This window comes from Heterobasidion irregulare, assembly GCF_000320585.1.
Source record: "Heterobasidion irregulare TC 32-1 unplaced genomic scaffold scaffold_08, whole genome shotgun sequence".
In the NCBI taxonomy this organism is placed as follows: domain Eukaryota; kingdom Fungi; phylum Basidiomycota; class Agaricomycetes; order Russulales; family Bondarzewiaceae; genus Heterobasidion; species Heterobasidion irregulare.
Window position 1 is genome coordinate 692549 of NW_009258204.1, and position 16854 is coordinate 709402.

The 16854-nt window shown below is 54.3% G+C and overlaps 6 protein-coding genes across 6 annotated transcripts; 2 read left to right on the forward strand and 4 right to left on the reverse strand.

Annotated features, from left to right (window-relative positions):
• Positions 1 to 44: 44 nt before the first annotated feature.
• On the reverse strand, positions 45 to 2354 carry HETIRDRAFT_478048 (uncharacterized protein). The gene is made up of 10 exons (XM_009550783.1): positions 2301 to 2354; positions 2122 to 2241; positions 1898 to 2056; positions 1622 to 1823; positions 1471 to 1571; positions 1380 to 1414; positions 1139 to 1318; positions 1011 to 1066; positions 882 to 943; positions 45 to 824 (listed from the first exon to the last, which is right to left on the reverse strand). The coding sequence occupies exons 1-10, from the start codon at positions 2322 to 2324 to the stop codon at positions 120 to 122; spliced, it is 1644 nt and encodes a 547-aa protein (XP_009549078.1). The 5' UTR covers positions 2325 to 2354; the 3' UTR covers positions 45 to 119.
• A 525-nt stretch (positions 2355 to 2879) lies between these two features.
• On the reverse strand, positions 2880 to 6144 carry HETIRDRAFT_155925 (P-type ATPase). The gene is made up of 4 exons (XM_009550784.1): positions 5994 to 6144; positions 5820 to 5939; positions 3602 to 5761; positions 2880 to 3529 (listed from the first exon to the last, which is right to left on the reverse strand). Exons 1-4 carry the CDS (start codon positions 6117 to 6119, stop codon positions 3017 to 3019), a joined length of 2919 nt encoding a protein of 972 aa, XP_009549079.1. The 5' UTR covers positions 6120 to 6144; the 3' UTR covers positions 2880 to 3016.
• Positions 6145 to 7419: 1275 nt separating this feature from the next.
• On the reverse strand, positions 7420 to 9500 carry cyp44 (cytochrome P450 monooxygenase 44; the record flags this gene model as incomplete). Its single annotated transcript, XM_009550785.1, has 10 exons — positions 7420 to 7504; positions 7575 to 7715; positions 7785 to 7910; positions 7972 to 8053; positions 8116 to 8305; positions 8367 to 8489; positions 8546 to 8661; positions 8720 to 8868; positions 8922 to 9246; positions 9305 to 9500. The coding sequence occupies 10 exons, from the start codon at positions 9498 to 9500 to the stop codon at positions 7420 to 7422; spliced, it is 1533 nt and encodes a 510-aa protein (XP_009549080.1).
• A 2275-nt stretch (positions 9501 to 11775) lies between these two features.
• HETIRDRAFT_50880 (uncharacterized protein) lies at positions 11776 to 12516 on the forward strand (the record flags this gene model as incomplete). Its single annotated transcript, XM_009550501.1, has 4 exons — positions 11776 to 11838; positions 11895 to 12085; positions 12140 to 12189; positions 12239 to 12516. The coding sequence occupies 4 exons, from the start codon at positions 11776 to 11778 to the stop codon at positions 12514 to 12516; spliced, it is 582 nt and encodes a 193-aa protein (XP_009548796.1).
• Positions 12517 to 13070: 554 nt separating this feature from the next.
• Positions 13071 to 13729, forward strand: HETIRDRAFT_441041 (uncharacterized protein). Its single transcript, XM_009550786.1, has one exon. It carries the CDS (start codon positions 13105 to 13107, stop codon positions 13387 to 13389), a length of 285 nt encoding a protein of 94 aa, XP_009549081.1. The 5' UTR covers positions 13071 to 13104; the 3' UTR covers positions 13390 to 13729.
• Positions 13730 to 13736: 7 nt separating this feature from the next.
• HETIRDRAFT_428600 (uncharacterized protein) lies at positions 13737 to 16548 on the reverse strand (the record flags this gene model as incomplete). Its single annotated transcript, XM_009550787.1, has 2 exons — positions 13737 to 15829; positions 15912 to 16548. The coding sequence occupies 2 exons, from the start codon at positions 16546 to 16548 to the stop codon at positions 13737 to 13739; spliced, it is 2730 nt and encodes a 909-aa protein (XP_009549082.1).
• Positions 16549 to 16854: the final 306 nt, after the last annotated feature.

Here is a 16854-nt window from a genome sequence, read left to right on the forward strand (position 1 = left end):
TTGGGAAGACCCTAATCCAACTCCTGGTCTGACCTGACCTTTTGGGATACCGACAGCTGATGGGATTCTTGTGCAGATCGACTTAGCTATTATATATCTGTGGTGATACCTGGATAGCGTCAGGCAGCGAAAATCTTCGAGAAATACTTCTCCAATCCATCTGCTCCCCTAACAATCCCTCCAACTACTCCATCGGGCCTCACAATCGCAATGATTGTCTCTCCCGGCGTAGTAGGATAAGCCGAATATGCATGACCACGCTTGTCGATTAAAGTGAAGTCGACACCATCAACTGCACTCTGCAAAGAACTTTGTGGGTACACCACGACCGAGCGCACTGCATCTTTTGAATAGCGAGCAAGGGCCTTCACAACCGAGACAGCATCTTGGCTCTGGTTGGTGAAGATGATGATCGTATGGTGGTCAGCGCCGTAGATGTCGAACAGCCGCTTGTGTTTCCCGGTTTCGAGACTGACGAGCTCGCTTGCGTCATGTGCGCGGTCGCCAGCATGCAGCCTCTCGCCTTCGCCGACCACATAGGTGGACGAATTTTCCTGCGCGGGCACTTGCTCCTCGGCATTGAGCTCGTCTCGGACGAATGAGCTCCAGCGATAATGAACCCCAAGCTGATTGAGCGAGGAAGATCGCTGCCAGGGCCTAGCGTCTGTCGCTTTGCGATTGGGATTGACAGTGATGTTCAAGAGGGCTGTCGTACGGTCCAACATCTCCTTGATCACTGGAAGACGTTCTTCCGTGTACGACGCGAGGAGAGATGGCGTAGACAGGTTTTTGAGTACAAGAGCGAGCTTCCAACCAAGGTTGAACTGAGGTAGTATTCAGCGTCGGTGTGATGGTGTGGACGATGAGGGAATAATACTCACAGCATCCATGACACTAGAATTCATGCCCTGTCCTCCTGTCGCACTGTGGACATGAGCAGCATCTATCGAAATAGGATAAGCAAATTCTTGTCAGAGACGAATCTCGGCAAAACAACGTTTCGGACGCACCTCCGGCCACGAAAATCCTCCCTTGCTGAAAGGTACTAACCATCCGGATATTAGGCCTAGTGAAACAAAGTGGACAATGATTAACAATGAAGCTGAGGGTCATTTCCGATAGGGCCGCAAGGGCAAACCTGTAATTTGCGAGGGACTCCATTCTTCCAATCTTCAGGTTGGGGCGCTTAGTGATGTCATGAATATGCTTGGCGATATAATCATGGTCTTCGAGCGCCTTCTCGATATCAAAGGTGAGGCCAGTACACGTGAGAAAGAATATATTTTCTTTGAAACGGTTGGTGGGGCGGAGCATCACGCTGTTGTGATAATTGAGCAGATGAAACGCGAATGACGATAACACTAGAGGATAGTTCGCACCTATTGTGCGGCATCTCTCCGAACTTGTGCCAATGCTGCGCAAAGGAGCTCTCAGAGTTTTGACGAGCCTGTTCGAATAATGGAGGCTTACGGCGTTGTCTAATCCTTCAATCTCGATGTCGCCGATCAAGACGTGCATCTTGTCTCTGGTTTCACCCAGAAACTCCAGACCCAGGAGTTTTCGCACAATACCTAGGATGCGATGAGTACGCCGCCAAGGGATATTCATACTAGGGCCGCACCTTTGGCGCCATCAGCACCAATGAGATACTTTACATTTTCAACGCTCGTAGTTTGTTTCTTCACCAGGGTAGCGGTGACATGGTCATCATGCTGTTCGAAACCCACCAACTCAGTTTCGAGCTCGACTTCGACACCGTACTTCTTGAGGTGATTACGCAAGACTCCACAAGCAGCGTCTTGTCCTAACGCCAATGCGTCGCGCTGTTCAGAGAAGATCACAGAGGAAACAATACGATCAGAAACAGGCCCGTTTGCCGCAATGGCCAAAGGCATACCTCAGGAATATTGGGGGTAGGCCCCTGATAGGGTATCATGGAGAATGTCTTCACTGGGTGTCCGTCCGCATCGTATTCTTTCAAGTCCATGAAAGGAGTTCCTAACTCCTTGATATCGTCGAGGACGCCCAAGAAATGGTAGATCTCAAGCGTTCGAGGCTGTAAGAGAGCAGTGATAGCTCTGCATTAGCGTCTAGTAGGTTTATTTGCCCGTGTTCACTCACCATGATGCCAGCTCCTCGTTGACCAGCGGGATAATCTGACAATTTCTCGACCACCCGGACTGAGATGCCATTCTGGGCGAGAGTGAGGGCACATACAAGGCCAGTGGGGCCTGAGCCAATCTGAGAAAGAAAAGATTTCAGACATAGTAAGTCAATAACATGCAGATAGCAGTACTCACAATCAAGACATCAGTGGATGACATGGTCGAAGATCGAGTGGTTTAGTATCAGGAAAAAACAGGTACACAAGCCTGCAGGTAAGACGCGGATTGGGTTCCTGAGAAACCTGCAGATGACGACGGTACTTATACTCTTCTCACTCAATATAAATCTATATAGATGCTTGATTGCACTTGTATCATCTATAGACGCTGGCGCGAAGGTGCCTATCGACTCGTGATGGGAGTGCCGTCTGCCTGTATCACCACTGTCGACACGGGGTTGCGTATTGCTTCGGCAGCACTCCGATTCGAATCACTGCGCAATTATTGAAGTAGACTGGTGACCTTCGCGGGATCGAAGTCTAGAGTCACTGATATTCAAGCCGAGTAGTAGTACTATATTAGTATGTACACGTATGCATCGGCGGAGTTATAGCGCGTACACGTATTGGGCTGCGGGAAGCTGTTGGAAAGAAAAAAGAGTCAGTAAAGTAAAGGAAAACGCGACGCGCGCTTCCGTTGTCGGCCAGACGCCACAAGTGCGCCACTCACTGAGATTTCCCAATCAGTTCACTATCGCATACCAACCCTGCAGCTAATGTACAAGATAGATTGAACTCAACATATAAGATCAAAATAAGATACAGAGAAATGAATGTCGAATAAGGAACGGGACAATGCTTCGCATAGGGGCCCAAAAACGCGCGCGACTACTGAACAATAAACAAAGTCCCTTAAACAGCTTCGTGCATCTCCACAGGCAGCTGGTCATATCCCACATGGCGGCCCCTGCCACCTCTAAACACGCTCCCCACACGCTCGAACGCGCCGCCCATGGCATTCCATGCACTTGACCAGACACTGTCGTGCTCGACGGCCTCGCCGGGCATCAGGCTCTCCGCTGGGCGCACCCACCACTTGAGCGCCAACGAGCTCGTGACGACGCTGACGGAACTGAACGCCATCATCGCGCCGGCCATCATTGGGTGCAGGTGGAGACCGAACGGGAGGAAGAGACCCATGGCAAGCGGGATGCCGAGCACATTGTACACGCATGCCCAGATGAGGTTACGGCGGATGGTGGCGAAGATCGAGCGCGAGAGGTGGAGCGCGGCAACCACGTCGAGCAGGTCGGAGCGCATAAGGACGATGTCCGCGGCCTCGATGGCGACGGACGTTCCAGAGGAAAGGGCGATGCCGACAGTGGCAGCTACGAGAGCCGGAGAGTCGTTGATACCATCACCGACCTGAACGAATTAAAACCATATGAGCTCCTTGCTGTGCGTCGAATAAAGACGGTAAACGGGCCTATCACTCACCATCGCCACTGCCCCCTTCTGCATTAGCTCGGTAACAACCGATGCCTTGCCTTTCGGACTCATGCTCGCCCATACGCCCTCCGGTTTGATACCAACCTGTTGTGCGATAGCCAAAGCAGTCTCTCTACCATCACCCGTCATCATATTAACCTCGATGCCCATGTTCTGCAGAGCCCTGATAGCATACTTGGACGAAGGTTTCGGTGCGTCCGCAAGCGCGATAGCAAGCACGGGAATTGGGTGAGAAGTCGACGATGCAATAGAGACATAAATCAGGGTGCGTCCCTTGACCGCTTCACGAGACTCGAAGCCAGAGAGAACCGAGGGGAGATATCCATCATCGGATTGTGTAATGAAACGGGGAGTGCCCACCCAGATGGTGTACTTGTCTGGTAGCCCAGGCGCAGACCTGGACAATTTGATAGTGGCGGTGACACCTTGCCCGGTGACGCTCTCGAATGTTTCTATCTCGGGTTCCTGCGCACCGCTGTAGCCCCTCAGCAGGTCCTTGCCCCAAACGGCAACAGCTTTGGCAAGAGGGTGTTCGGAACGGGCCTCGGTAGCGGACAGCATCGCAATGATCGCGGCGCGGGATGTGGCACCATCCGCTGCCGTCGCGGTCAAAGAAGCTATCTCCATCTGTCCGTCTCCCGAAGCTTGCCCCTCGCCCGATTCATGCGTGAGCGCCCAGGCAACACCCGCGACAGTCAACTTGCCCTCCGTGACCGTTCCTGTTTTATCAAGTACGACACGCTTTAGATGACGGCTGGCCTCCAAAGCCCGTCCACCCTTGATGAGGATACCATTCTTCGCGCCCATACCTGTGCCAACCATGATGGCGGTGGGTGTGCTCAGGCCGAGGGCGCACGGGCATGCGACCACGACGACCGAGATACAGAGCTGAAGACAGACGGAGAGTTTAGTCGCACCATGCTCGTGGAACATCATCGGGAGCGCTGCTTCGTCGGAGAAATAAGAGACGCCCATCCATCCGACGAACGTTACAACGGCGAGCGAAATGACGACGGGTACGAAGTAACCTGCCACTTTGTCTGCAAAAGCTTGGATCGGGGCTTTGGAAGTTTGGGCATCCTCGACGAGCTTGACGATCTGTGCGAGCGCAGTGTCCTTGCCGGCACGGGTGACGGTCATGTCAAACGTGCCGAGGCCGTTGACAGTGCCGCCGATGACGCTATCTCCTGGTTGTTTGAGCACGGGGACTGGCTCGCCGGTGACAGCGCTCTCATCAATGCTCGACGAACCCTTGATGACTGTGCCATCTGCAGGGACCTTGTCTCCTGGGACAAGCTTGACGATGTCACCAACCTGAACAAGTTCCGTAGGTATCCGCTTCTCCTGAGTGCAGGCAGGAGCATCCGTGTAAATTGTCGCCATGGAAGGAGTAAGAGCCATGAGATCAGTCAAGGCTGCGCTCGTCTTCCCCTTCGCCGAGTTCTCCAAATAGCGGCCGAGGGAGACGAACATGATGAGCATGGTGCTGGTATCGAAAAAGATGAGGGGTATGAAGTCCGGTTCCGGATTCCACATTGCGAAAAACATTGCGAAGACAGAGTAAAAATACGCCGCCGAGGTGCCCAACATTACCAATACATCCATGGTCGCCGATTTATGCTTCAAGGCCTTCCAGGCATTGATGTAAAACTTGCGCCCAATCCAGAATTGCGAAGGTGATGTGAAAGCAAGAACGAGGAGGTGGCCGACACATATACCGGTGTAGATATGGTGGTGGATAATAGGGAACATGCCGGGCAGCTTCGGAAGAACCATGGTGATCAAGAAAACAGGAGCGGCGAATGCAACACTCCACCAAAACCGCGAACGCCATTCACGAATTTCTTTCGTTCGTGTCAAGGAGCGGAGCTGAGTTGCGTCTTGCTCATCGGAGACCATGGCGTCAAAGCCAAGCTCTTCGATGCGCTCGACCATTTCACGCGGTCCGATGAGCCCGCGGTCGAAGGACACCTTGCATGTTTCCGTCGCTAGAGAGACAGAGACTTCCAGGATACCGGGCATTGCTCCTAGTTGCCCTTCGACCGTCGAGGTGCATGAGGAACAAGTCATCCCATAGACTCGGAGGGTGATCTCATCCGAGCGCGTAGGGGGGATGAGGGTCGCGTCAAAACCAATGTCAGATATTTCCTAATATGTGTAGTTCGCTTCGTTCTTCAAGTTCGTTGTGATGGAGGTGAATACGCACGTTCATGATTTTATCGGGATCCCAAGTGTCGGGGTCATACTCTACAACGCCTCGTTCAGCTAACAAAGCCACCTTGATCGAATGGATCCCAGGTTGTGGCCTCAGCATGCCTTCGATAGACTACCCACGGCAAACCTCAACGATGCGAAACAGAGCGCTGTGCATCGCACTCACCTCGACGCATGACCCACAAGTCATCCCCTCGATTCTGAGCTCACATTTCTCGATCTTGGCGCCCTTGCCTTCCAGAGGCTCGTCGTTTGAGAGAGGTAGGCCCAGTTTCCCCGACGTTGGGGTCATCGGGAGTTTGGACCAGAGATTAGTGAATGTAGCGGATATGGCAGACATGGCGACGTGGCCTGACGTGGCTTTAGTATGGAGGGGAGGAGGGAAGTCTAGTGCTTGTCAGCCTGTGGAAATTGAGGAATGGTTCGGACCGCGACGGCGGGATGAATGATACAGTGTGAGAGAGGATGAACTGTAACAGAAAGGGGCCAAAGGGGGTAAGAGGGCGCCTGCGCAGAGGAGGAACTGAGGGAATTGGTCGGGAGGGGTGTGCCCGAGCCTTCGTGGGTGCCGCAGTGCGCCAAATTGGCTGCTGACATCGAGCTCTCTCCGCTGCGCCTGTGCTGACAAACAAGGGCACACACTCCTCCGTCTTTCATCCATCCGTCCATCTCCATCCATGTTGCCTGGTCTGGAGCTATGCATATATTCTATAACTCTTGGCCTCGTCTGTCGTGTCCGGCCGTCGTATGTGTGTCTGGCGGCCATCCCTGAGGGTTTCGAAGCACCTAAACATAAGAACGGCCCTGGTGCAGAAGATCTCGGCAATGGCCAAGTGACCGCAGCACATACAGATCGCTACCTCCGCCACCGACACTCGACGTCGCCTGGTGGGTGGAAACATCGAGGTAAACCGCTCAATAGTGCTATACTCCCCACCATGGCGATGACCACTACAATATTCGCTAGCGTCGCTGCTTTCCCCAGTATCACAAGCCAGTAGAACGGATACCAATTTGATTCCGCAGGCCGCTATCGCGCACAAAAAAAAAACTCCATCAGATCAAGAAGGCATCGCCGAGGGACGGTGTTTACTGCGAGGCACCGTCATCGACGTCGATCCGCAGAACGGGGGCAGATCGTTTACACGTATCACTACGTACGCATCAGCCAAATGAGCATTACGTGCCCCAATCATACTTCTTCCTGTCAACTGAACTTCAGAACTAACCGTGGACCCCACCCCAGTATGGCAAATACACATTTCAGTCTATCACGTACAACAAACTTTGAACATGGAAAGTACAGTCGGACTTTACAGGTGGAAAAAATTAGCTATCAAGGCCGTGCAAATCATATGCCAGCGAGGAATAGTATGGAAGTGAAAAATATGAGAGAGGGTGAGAAGTCGACAGAAAATATAACGGGCACCGTTACAAATATTCATCTAACAAAAGAAACGACCTGTAAACACCGCCCACATCATGCACATCTACTTAGATGTTGGATGATGACATAGAACCCGGTGACTCCTGATTTTCCTTTGACAAGAAACACCGTAGCATTTCTAACAATAGTCGCTGAGCGCAGGAGGTCAACGCAATTCCTCGATGGAGCGGATGAGCGCCTCGGCCTTAGCAGAGCGCGGCTTTAGGCAGGTCTTGAATGGCTTTGGCTTACTACAAATCACAGCGTTAGTCAAGGACAATGACCGGCGCCGCATCAGCATGTGGGAGGGGGGACACGCACACTAGGACACCGCTGGTGAATTCGTGTTTAGGCTCTTGGATGATACCGTTCTCCTCGACCTTCTCAATATCGTACACCGCTAGAATGGATGCACAGAATATGAAAAGGAGATAGTCAGCCAGCACAGAGCCTGGGCAAGACCTGGCTCAGAATCCGTAGCGCTCAGTAAAGGGGAAGATGTGAGATATCCGGATGGGGGGAGAGACTGACCGTCGTCCGTATCCGAACGAGACTTCAAAGGGGTCGCGCTGAGCAGGCTTGCCGGGAGACGAGATCAAACGGTCAGGGTTGAACCTGTTGGGATCAGGGTAGACCTCCGGGTCGTGCAAAAAATGCCTGCCATCAAAGCGACGAGCCTGAGCGCAAAAGGACGGCCAAAATCCTATATTGTACGCACCATATATTCGCGACTATGATGGTGCCCTTCGGGATAAAGTAACCGTCATGGAAATCGTCCTGAGTGGCGCAGTGTGGAGCGCCTGCAGTCAAGCTCAGCAAGACTGTGCATCACATCAATGATCACGAGCGGAAATCTACGCACCCAGCGGTGCAGTGGGACCCCAGCGGATGAGCTCCTTGCACAGCGCGTTCATGTATGGCATTTGATCCCTATCGGAGAAGAGTGGTAGTCTGTCCCTTCCGATGACTGCATCGATTTCAGCTTGTGCCTTCCTCTGGACTTCGGGATGCATAGTCATCGCCAGGAAGAACGTGGCCAGGGCGTTGACCGGCTGTTAATCGCGTGAAAGACGCTCAAATGATGTGAGCATGAGCAGGAGAATGAATCCTTACATTGTCAATTCCAGCAGAATATAAGCTGGAGGCAGCCCATTTAATGTCCTCTTCTTCCTTTAGCGACACTTTCTTGCCGTCCATAAGATTGCTGACGAGGTTTGGAACAGCTATCCCCGCGGCCTATCATGTGGAGTCTTTTCAGCTCGACGCTGAGTGTCAAAATTCTTGTTTCATACCATCTGTTGTTTGACATAATCAAAAGACCTGTCGGTCAGCTCATACAGAGTGGCGCGCCATTCCCGGGCGATCTTCTGGAAACCTGCGCCAGGCACCCATTCTGGGACGTATTGTACTGTAACAACGACATGAGCTATCGCTCGGAAAGCAGGAAATCAAGGGATAACGCCTACAGGCCGGGATGGTGTCTACAAGGAAGTTTCCTGGAGCGAGGAGGATACCGAGCTGATCCGTTGCGGCATCTGCGACTCTTACCAACGGGTCATTGGCAGATGTGACCTTGTATCCGTGCGAGATAATCAGAATGACTGCGCCAACAGCTCTGCCCATGAAAAATCAGATAGCTCGTATCTGCCAAGGGGCGTCGCTGCTCACTTGCGGACAGGAACCACAGGATTGCGAGGGTCCTTCAGTATCGAGCGGAGACATGCGTGCGCCTCAGACTCCATGGTGTCTAGATACCTTTCAACGGCGGAGCGACTCCCGATTGCTTGATGCATCATCTTGCGATACCCCCTGAACCGATCCTCGTTCGGCAGCATGACAATGGCGTCTTTCCATCCGACGAGGTCAGAGGCCATCGTGAAATGGGGTCGATTTGAGTAGATCGAACTCTTCTTGTTGAGGATGTCGACGGCCAGCTTGGGCGAGTTTAGGATGATGATTTTTTGGCCAAGGACAGTGGCTGAGGCGATATCGCCTGCATGAGCGACGCATGTGAGTGCCGATGAATGATCTTTGAGTATTGAACATCCCACCGTATTTCTTTTGCCATTCCGTAAAGACCAATGGCTCGTTCTCTATTGGAACGTCGAAGAGGTTCCCAATCAATGGTAAACCCTTTGGCCCTGGGATTCTGCGCCCGGCCGGTTTATCAAAATGACGCTTGATGAGGTACAAGCCAAGGATGGCTAGAGAAATGTCGAGAAATGTGAATATAATAGAAGAAGGCATGAGGCGAGGAGTGCTAGTGAGGGCGCAGCAGCGAATAGTTAAATAGAAACATACAGGTGCGCAAGCTGGTTTTTAAGCCTTTTCGTAGCTATCCTGGAGTCATCTCCTGCGCCCAGACTATTGGAGCTAAATGGAATGCCAGGGTTGGAAAGCACGGACTATGCCCAGTCAGTACAGCGAATACCAAGAAAGATAGTAAATAATATATAGTGTGATATCGACAGTCATCATGTCCCTCCAGACGCCTGAACCCAGGAGTTACATCGGCTACGCAGTATTGTGTGATGATTAGATGTCAATTCGGTAATGGAGACTGCCATTTTGAGGGATGTGGAGTACAGGATTTACGCCCATACTACTGCCTTGAAACCTTCGCTTGATGTGCCACATCTGTCAAAGCTCGCGTAGAACGGACTTCTCCTGACCTTCAATCATATCTTTTAAAACGCACAACCAGGCAACTGTCGAGTCATGAGCTGCAGTGTACAATGAATCGGATATCAATGTCTGATCTCGTGTTGAACTTGCTCCAGTATAGTTCCAAGGCCCGCATAAGACACTGTAACGTGAAATTGGAAGCCTATCTAGGAATCCGCAAAGCCTTTTTTGGTATTTGCGAGACCTGGAAGTGAGATGATTGGACAAACTCGAACCGGCACTCTGACCGCCTTCTATGGCAGAGCGCATGATCATTGCGAACGGATCGCTCAGCCTGATGTCCTGAGGCCCGAATATGACGTGGTTAACAAGAGCGTGTAAGAGACCCTTGGTTCCTCCATAGGCAATAGACGTGCATTTATGCCATCGTTTTAGGTACGCAGTCCGGCTCGGTCCCCGCAGATGTGACTGACATGAAGGCACAATCACTGAAGGTGGTCGATGACTATGATTTTATTACGCACCGCGACGATGTTTGTAGTATGTGCCTTGAACAACACAGTCGCCTGTTTACTCCACTCTGCTACACTGCATTGCGGGCCTCCTCATCTTTCAAACGCCTCGATGGGTCCTTGAGAGTGACCCTGGTCCCTCGACCCGAAGTCCTTGGTATTGCGAAGGATATTGTTCATGGACATTTGGACCACACGCCAATGAATGTGACTCACCGGGCCAAGGACGACTACAATGGCCCTCTTCCGGCATCTACCTCAACGCTCTTGGAGCCGAGCGGCCAGTCTAGACGTCGCTAACCGAAAGAAAACAGGCACCATTGGGTGGAGGTGCTGATGGTCTCAGATTTGAGCGTCGCGACTTGATTGTCGGCGATCAGTGGTGGCATCTATAAGACCGGCCAGGAACGATGTTTACATTTCCCGAGGCCTCCTCCTCGAGCGAGGAAGATCAAATCGAAGATGGTTGTTGAGCGATATCTGCAGTGGAAAGTAGTCGCCGCTCGTTCGACATGCTAGCGACATCATCAACGTCGTTGTAGAAGGTTGTAGGTCGTTGTAATATCAGACACTGGATCTCGTTTGAAATTCCAATCGATCTCAACAGGTGCTTGATAAAACATCACCGTACGCTTTCTTGCTCTCAATGATGGTAATTGTATGCTGTAGGATCCTGTAGATTACATGTGTACACCCATGAAATATACATCAGCGGAACCTTGGTCTGAACCCCCCAAAGTCTCAATGTGACGTATGCAGTGATGAACGGGCACATATCAGAAGGGAAAACACCGCAGCGGGATTCATACAAAACCCACAACAAACCTATCAACAAACCTCTAGCATCTGCAGTCGATGGCAAGCACTTTGTCTCTAGGTCTGATAAGCGCATGATCCGTGTGTGGGATGCGGAGACGGTGAAACCATGGTCAGAATTACTCGAAGGGCTCCTGTCATGGGCAAGCACCATCGCGTCCCCGACGGGACCGTGTCACTTCTGATACCGAGAGTAAGTGTGATCCATCCCTAGAATATACACTCAAGTTATGCTGCCCACGAGCACAAGCACGGACTATCCATGATTTGAATCCACCGTCAGGACCCGCTATAAATTTGGTAAAGCTATAGATCACGAATCAACGAATCGAACGCTCGCCGGTGCAGCAGATGGTGGAAGTTCGTGAAGAACCGAGGCCCGTGGGACACGAAGACTCGAATCCATAAGTAACTGCGGGGAAGACCTAAAGTGGCTATCATATCTCACGCTCCTCAGCAGTTCCTTATCCGTCTGAGACGACGCCTCCATTTCGGACGCTCGAGGTGCTTGCTTGTCATTTCTAATAATCAAGACGTGACTGCGTTCAGCTCTCGGGCGTATCAACACTATGGCTTCTCCGCGGCCATTTTCTGCCCGACCTCTCGATTTCATCTATTTCATATTTTTCATGGTGTGTTCTCTCCAGCTTCACAATATTCCTGAGTAACGAATATCTTGCATCACCAGATCCATATACCTGCTTCATTGCTTGTTGATTTTCAGGCTATCTATCCTTCGCACCTGGTCCCACGACTCATACAGGTCATCCCAACTTGGTATGTGGGGATGTCAGGAGATCCTTTCATTGGCGGTGCTATGGGATTCCTTGGGAATAAATCCGACTATGTTTGGTTCAAGACCTTTCTCTATTTGGAGGCGTAAGTACACTAATCATGCTGCCCTTGTATGCTATACAATCTAACGATCTCAAGCGCCTTCCAATTTCCGGTCTTCATACTTGGTCTGCGCGGATTATGGAAGGGTGAGCTCGTTCGCGCGTCCCCCTAACGTGCCGCTCACATTTTTTTCAGAATCCCGTCTAATCTATGTCCTGCTCGTCATATACGGCGCTTCAACCAGTACCACGACTTTGGCTTGCTTGTCCGTTCTCATGCAGACTCCTACCACCTCCCCTTCAACAATTGCCGCAAATGTGGTCTCCGTCTCGTCTACTCAGCGGATGATGCTTTTATCAAGCTATCTGCCATTCTTCTTCCTCCCACTAGGCATGACGGTGGACATGGGACTGCGTATTCAGAGTTTGGTTGTGTCGGGTCTCCGGGCGGACAAGGGTTCGAAGGCCCAGTGAACACGGCCCGCTTGGCTCTTTACACTTTTGGACACCTGGTCCAGCGCGTTATATCCGTCACTAGCACTAAAATAGATGTTGGCAGCTGACACTCACTGACTACCTGAATGAGTGTGAAATCCAGTGCCTTGACAGTCACGATGGTGAACTTCTTCGTATCTTGAGGAGCCGCCGGACGCTGACAAGTTCGCGGCTTGCATGCAAACTCAACGTTCAAACGTACTTGCGCTGAGCCTCGTTTCTTTGCTACGCGATCTCTTTTTACGCAGATATGCTATTTCTCGACGTTCGCCTGCCTCTGTCCTCCCTGAGTACACTAGCTGATATTCGAACCCATCCACAGAGCAGCTGCAACTCCTCGGTGTTCTTTAGATGCTAACAAGGCTTGGCTTCATGCCAATCCTGACGTTGGTGGGACACCTCTGAGTCTCAATGTCTGTCCACGAATAACTCATCGGACGCCCATCGACGATCACGAGGCCGGCATGGAAGAAAGTTTTATGCGCTCAACCCCGAGCCGCTCACGGACGCGCTCAGCTGGCAGTTCGGAGTGTATATCCCCTTCGTCTTCCGATAGTATTATTAGTTATGCACACATTCTTGCAGACGCACTGTAAGGTGCCATATGTGATGCAGGTACACAAAAATGAGAAACAAAGTTCGAGCGAGAAACGTTGTCCGGGATACTTCGCTTCATATTCCCTCCCACCGCCGGCGACGCTGAGCTCCACGAAGAAGGAAAAAGGGTCCACAAAGAATCCAGTGTACCACACAATAAAAAGAGGTCGAAATAGCGGGTGGCCTGTACGAGCCGGGAAAAGACGAAGGCGAAGCGAAAGTAAGAGTAAAAAAAAAGGAGAGGAAAAGATGTAGCGAACGTCAAGTAAATCGGTCTGTTGGGTAGTGATGATAATGGTTGTGTTGGATGAGTGCGATGAGATAAGATGAATCGAGCCGGATTGAGGAGCTTTCAGAGTGGGGCAAGAGCGAGGGATCGTAATTTATGTGGTTACGGGACGGTACGTCAAAAGATGCAGAGCGAGTTCTAAATGATTGGGACTAGAGGATCATCAACAGCATATGTGGAAAAGGAAAGCACTTGAAAGGAGGCCACGAACGAACGAAAGAACGAACGAGAAGAAACATCATCGCTGTCCGTTCAGCAAGGATAGAGACAAGGGCGAGGACGCAGCGGACGAACAACGCACAAACCGACAGGATCATCTCTGCCGTTGCTGCTGCTGCCACATCGCTAGGGGCATGTCCTCCTCCTCGCCATTGGAGGCCTCGCTCGTCCTCGGTCTCCGCGCATTATGCGGCACCGTCGCGTGCGCGCTCGTCGCTTTCCGCGACTTCCCGTTCACGGGGTGCGCCGCTGCCGCCGCAGGCGGGCCCCCCGACGCTGCGGCGACCGCCGTAGCGGACAACGATCGTCCCGGGACCTTCGCACTGTTGTGCGCGCCGTGGGTATGGCGGCTCGGCGGTGGCGGCGAGCGCGATCGACGCGGGCGTGAATTCGCGTTCACGGCGGTCGGTGGCGAGGATGGCGGGGACGGGGATGACATCGTCCGCTGCGCGGGCACTTGCCACCCCTGCTCGCGTTCCGGTGGCGGCATCGCGCCAGGGGGTAACTTGGGCGACCCGGCACCTGCTCTGCTCGGACTCGCCGAACGGGGCGGCTGCTGGGCCACCGGGGTATTACTTGGGCTGCCGTAGTAGCTCTGCGCGAGTTGGGGCTGTGGATGCGCGAGCTGGGAGGGAGATTGCGAATGCGGGGATTGGGGGGACTGCGGCGACGACGGGTATGGCGAGGGCAGCCCGTTGGCGTAGCCGCCTGGGTATCCGTATTCTTGCTCCATCGCGCGGTGCTGTAGGTCGTACTGCGGCCCACGCACAGGCATCTCGGCGCGTCGATTCCCCGATGCAGGCGAGCCCGCGGTCGGGGACTTCGTGAGGCTCCCCCGTCGTCCTTGCGCCTTCTGCTCGAGCCGCTCCACGCGCTCGCGCTCCGCCTCTCGCTCCGCGGCCTCTTTTGCAGCGCGCTCATGTTCCTCCTTTTCCCGCTGCTCGCGTTCTCTCTTCTCCTTCTCCGCCGGACTCGGGCCCTGCACCGCGCCCGCGCCCGCCTCGCCACCGGCGCCCTGGGTCTGCGCCTTGTTGATCACGCCGAGATACCAGAACATCAGATTGCTGATGAGCACCTGCTCGTACAGCGGGCGGCGTGGGTTCGCGAGCTTGATGTGGCTGAGCCTGTAGATCGCGCGCTCGACGTGGATCGGATATCTAGCGTAGTTTCCCGCGATGGGCTGCGGCGAGGGTGAGGGCGCGGCGCTCTTGGACTTGGATGCGCCGAGCAGGGCCGCGGCGGTCTCGCGTCCCGCGCCGTGCCCAAGGCCCGGCGAAGACTCCTCTTGCTTCTTCTTCGAGCCAAAGAACGACCCGAAAAACCCAGTCTCCTTCTCCTTTTCTTTCTCTTTTTCTCGCTCCCGTTCCCGCTCTCGCTCCTTCTCCCTCTCCTTCTCCCGCTCCCTCTCCTTCTCCTTCTTCCCCTTCTTCTCGCCTCCCCATTTGCCGAACAGGCCCTTCTTATCCCTCTCCTTCCGGTGATCGATCTGAGAAGACGGACGGGATGCCACAGGGGACAATTCTGAGAGCGAGGGCCGTGCCTGGGAAGGGGTTTCGGAGATCGGGGGAGGGGATGATGCTCGTTCGGGGGAGGGTGTGCGAGAAGGAACTTCTACAGGGGCAGGAACATCGAGCTGCGGGCGCGTGGGTTGCGGGTGCTGTAATATTGGCGAAGGTATCACCGGTTCCGTTAATGGTGGCTCTAGCGGGAGCATCGGAGGCGGGGAGGTAGTGCGCAAGATGTGGGGTTCTTCGACGGGAGACGTCACAGGCTCCGGGAGCTCCAGCGTCGTAGCGAGAGCGAGGATGTCTGTTTCCGTATTCTCATCGGTCACGTACGAGTCAAAGATGAATGTTTCAACGCTGTACGATTCGGGCCTTACGAGGCGCGGGGCCCCCTCGTCCGAGAAGCTCTCGTTGCTGAGGGCACGCTCGCGCCGCGGCTCGCTGTCGCCATGGTCGCTCGAGGACAGGTCGCTCGACGTCCTCTGGTCGGCGCCGGTGGTGGCCGCGCGTGCACCGGGGCCACGCCGAGTTGCGTTGAACCGATGGCTGCCCTCGCCGGTCTGTCCCGGCTTGCGAATTTTGGTGCGAGCGGCGCGGCGCAGGATCTGGCCGGGGCGGGGCACGATGATGGGGCTGTCCGCCTCGTCGCCCATGTCGGGGATGTTGTCCATCTGGTCAATGACTGCGCATGCGGACGGGTATGAGCGACTGGGCAGCGGGATGCCACAGCAGGGAGCAGGGTTCGTAGCAAGAGACACACGAACCTGAGGGCGCCATGTTCATACTGAGGCTGCGGCGGAGGACGCTCCGAAGCTTGGACGGGTCGCTGCTCTTGGACGCCTCCTCCGCGAGCTCGTCGAGCCGCTCGAGGTCGCCGATCGTCAGCTGGGGACCATCGACGTGGTAGAGCGACGACTTGTTTCTGCGAAGCGGGACGACACGCTCGTCCTCGACACCGTCGTGCTCCGACGGCTTGTACTGCCTGCTCAGCATCGACTTCTTGCGCCCCAGCCCGGAGCTGAGGGACGACGTCGAGCCCGCGCGGCCCAAGGTCGCGCCAGGTCCGTCGGAGGGGGCGCGGGCATGTTCCTTGAGAAACGCACGGAACTGGCCGGGGTCGATCTCGGGGTGCATGCGTGCAGGGACCCAGAAGAGGTGAAAGGGGTCGTCGGCGGGCGCGCTCTCTGCGCTGTCCTCATGGGAGTGTGAGTCTGAGCTGGAGTCGTCGTAGTAGGCGGTCTGCGGGTTGGCGTGCGGGGGCGGCGGGGTGTGCGCGTGCGTCTGGGCGGGGAGATCAGGGTCGAGGATCAGCGCGCCGGGCCCGCCCTGGGCGGACGAGCGGCGGCGGATGTCGCGCAGGTTCTCGACCTCGCGCTGGATCTCGTGTTCTGAGGGCTGCATCGCGGCAACGCTGGCGTCGTCGGCTGCGTCGTCGCAGGCGGGGCGCAAATCGCAAATCAGCCGTCAGGCGGTCAGCGTGCGCTGCTGCGGGTGGGACGCACCGGGAAGGAGAGGGCAGGGTGGGTGGCGGGGTGGATGGCGATGAGCGTCGTCGTCGTCGTCGTCGCCCAAGGGGTGGAGGAGGTGTTGTCGTGGGAGACGGCGACGAGCGGGAGGTGGGGCGTTGGAGGTGGATGGACCGAACGGCAGCCAAGGCACTTGCGGCTTGCGGCACTCTTCACGCTACTAATTAGGAACTCTACCTCG

Coding starts and splice junctions, on each gene's coding strand:
- HETIRDRAFT_441041 (XM_009550786.1), top strand. CDS start 13,105: ATGCACACATTCTTGCAGACGCACTGTAAGGTGCCATATGTGATGCAG.
- HETIRDRAFT_155925 (XM_009550784.1), bottom strand. CDS start 6,119: ATGACCCCAACGTCGGGGAAACTGGGCCTACCTCTCTCAAACGACGAG. Junction 5,940..5,993: donor CTTGTGGGTCATGCGTCGAG/GTGAGTGCGATG, acceptor TGCCGTGGGTAG/TCTATCGAAGGCATGCTGAG. Junction 5,762..5,819: donor ATCCCGATAAAATCATGAAC/GTGCGTATTCAC, acceptor TACACATATTAG/GAAATATCTGACATTGGTTT.
- HETIRDRAFT_478048 (XM_009550783.1), bottom strand. CDS start 2,324: ATGTCATCCACTGATGTCTTGATT. Junction 1,572..1,621: donor TGGTGCTGATGGCGCCAAAG/GTGCGGCCCTAG, acceptor ATCGCATCCTAG/GTATTGTGCGAAAACTCCTG. Junction 825..881: donor ATTCTAGTGTCATGGATGCT/GTGAGTATTATT, acceptor ATACTACCTCAG/TTCAACCTTGGTTGGAAGCT.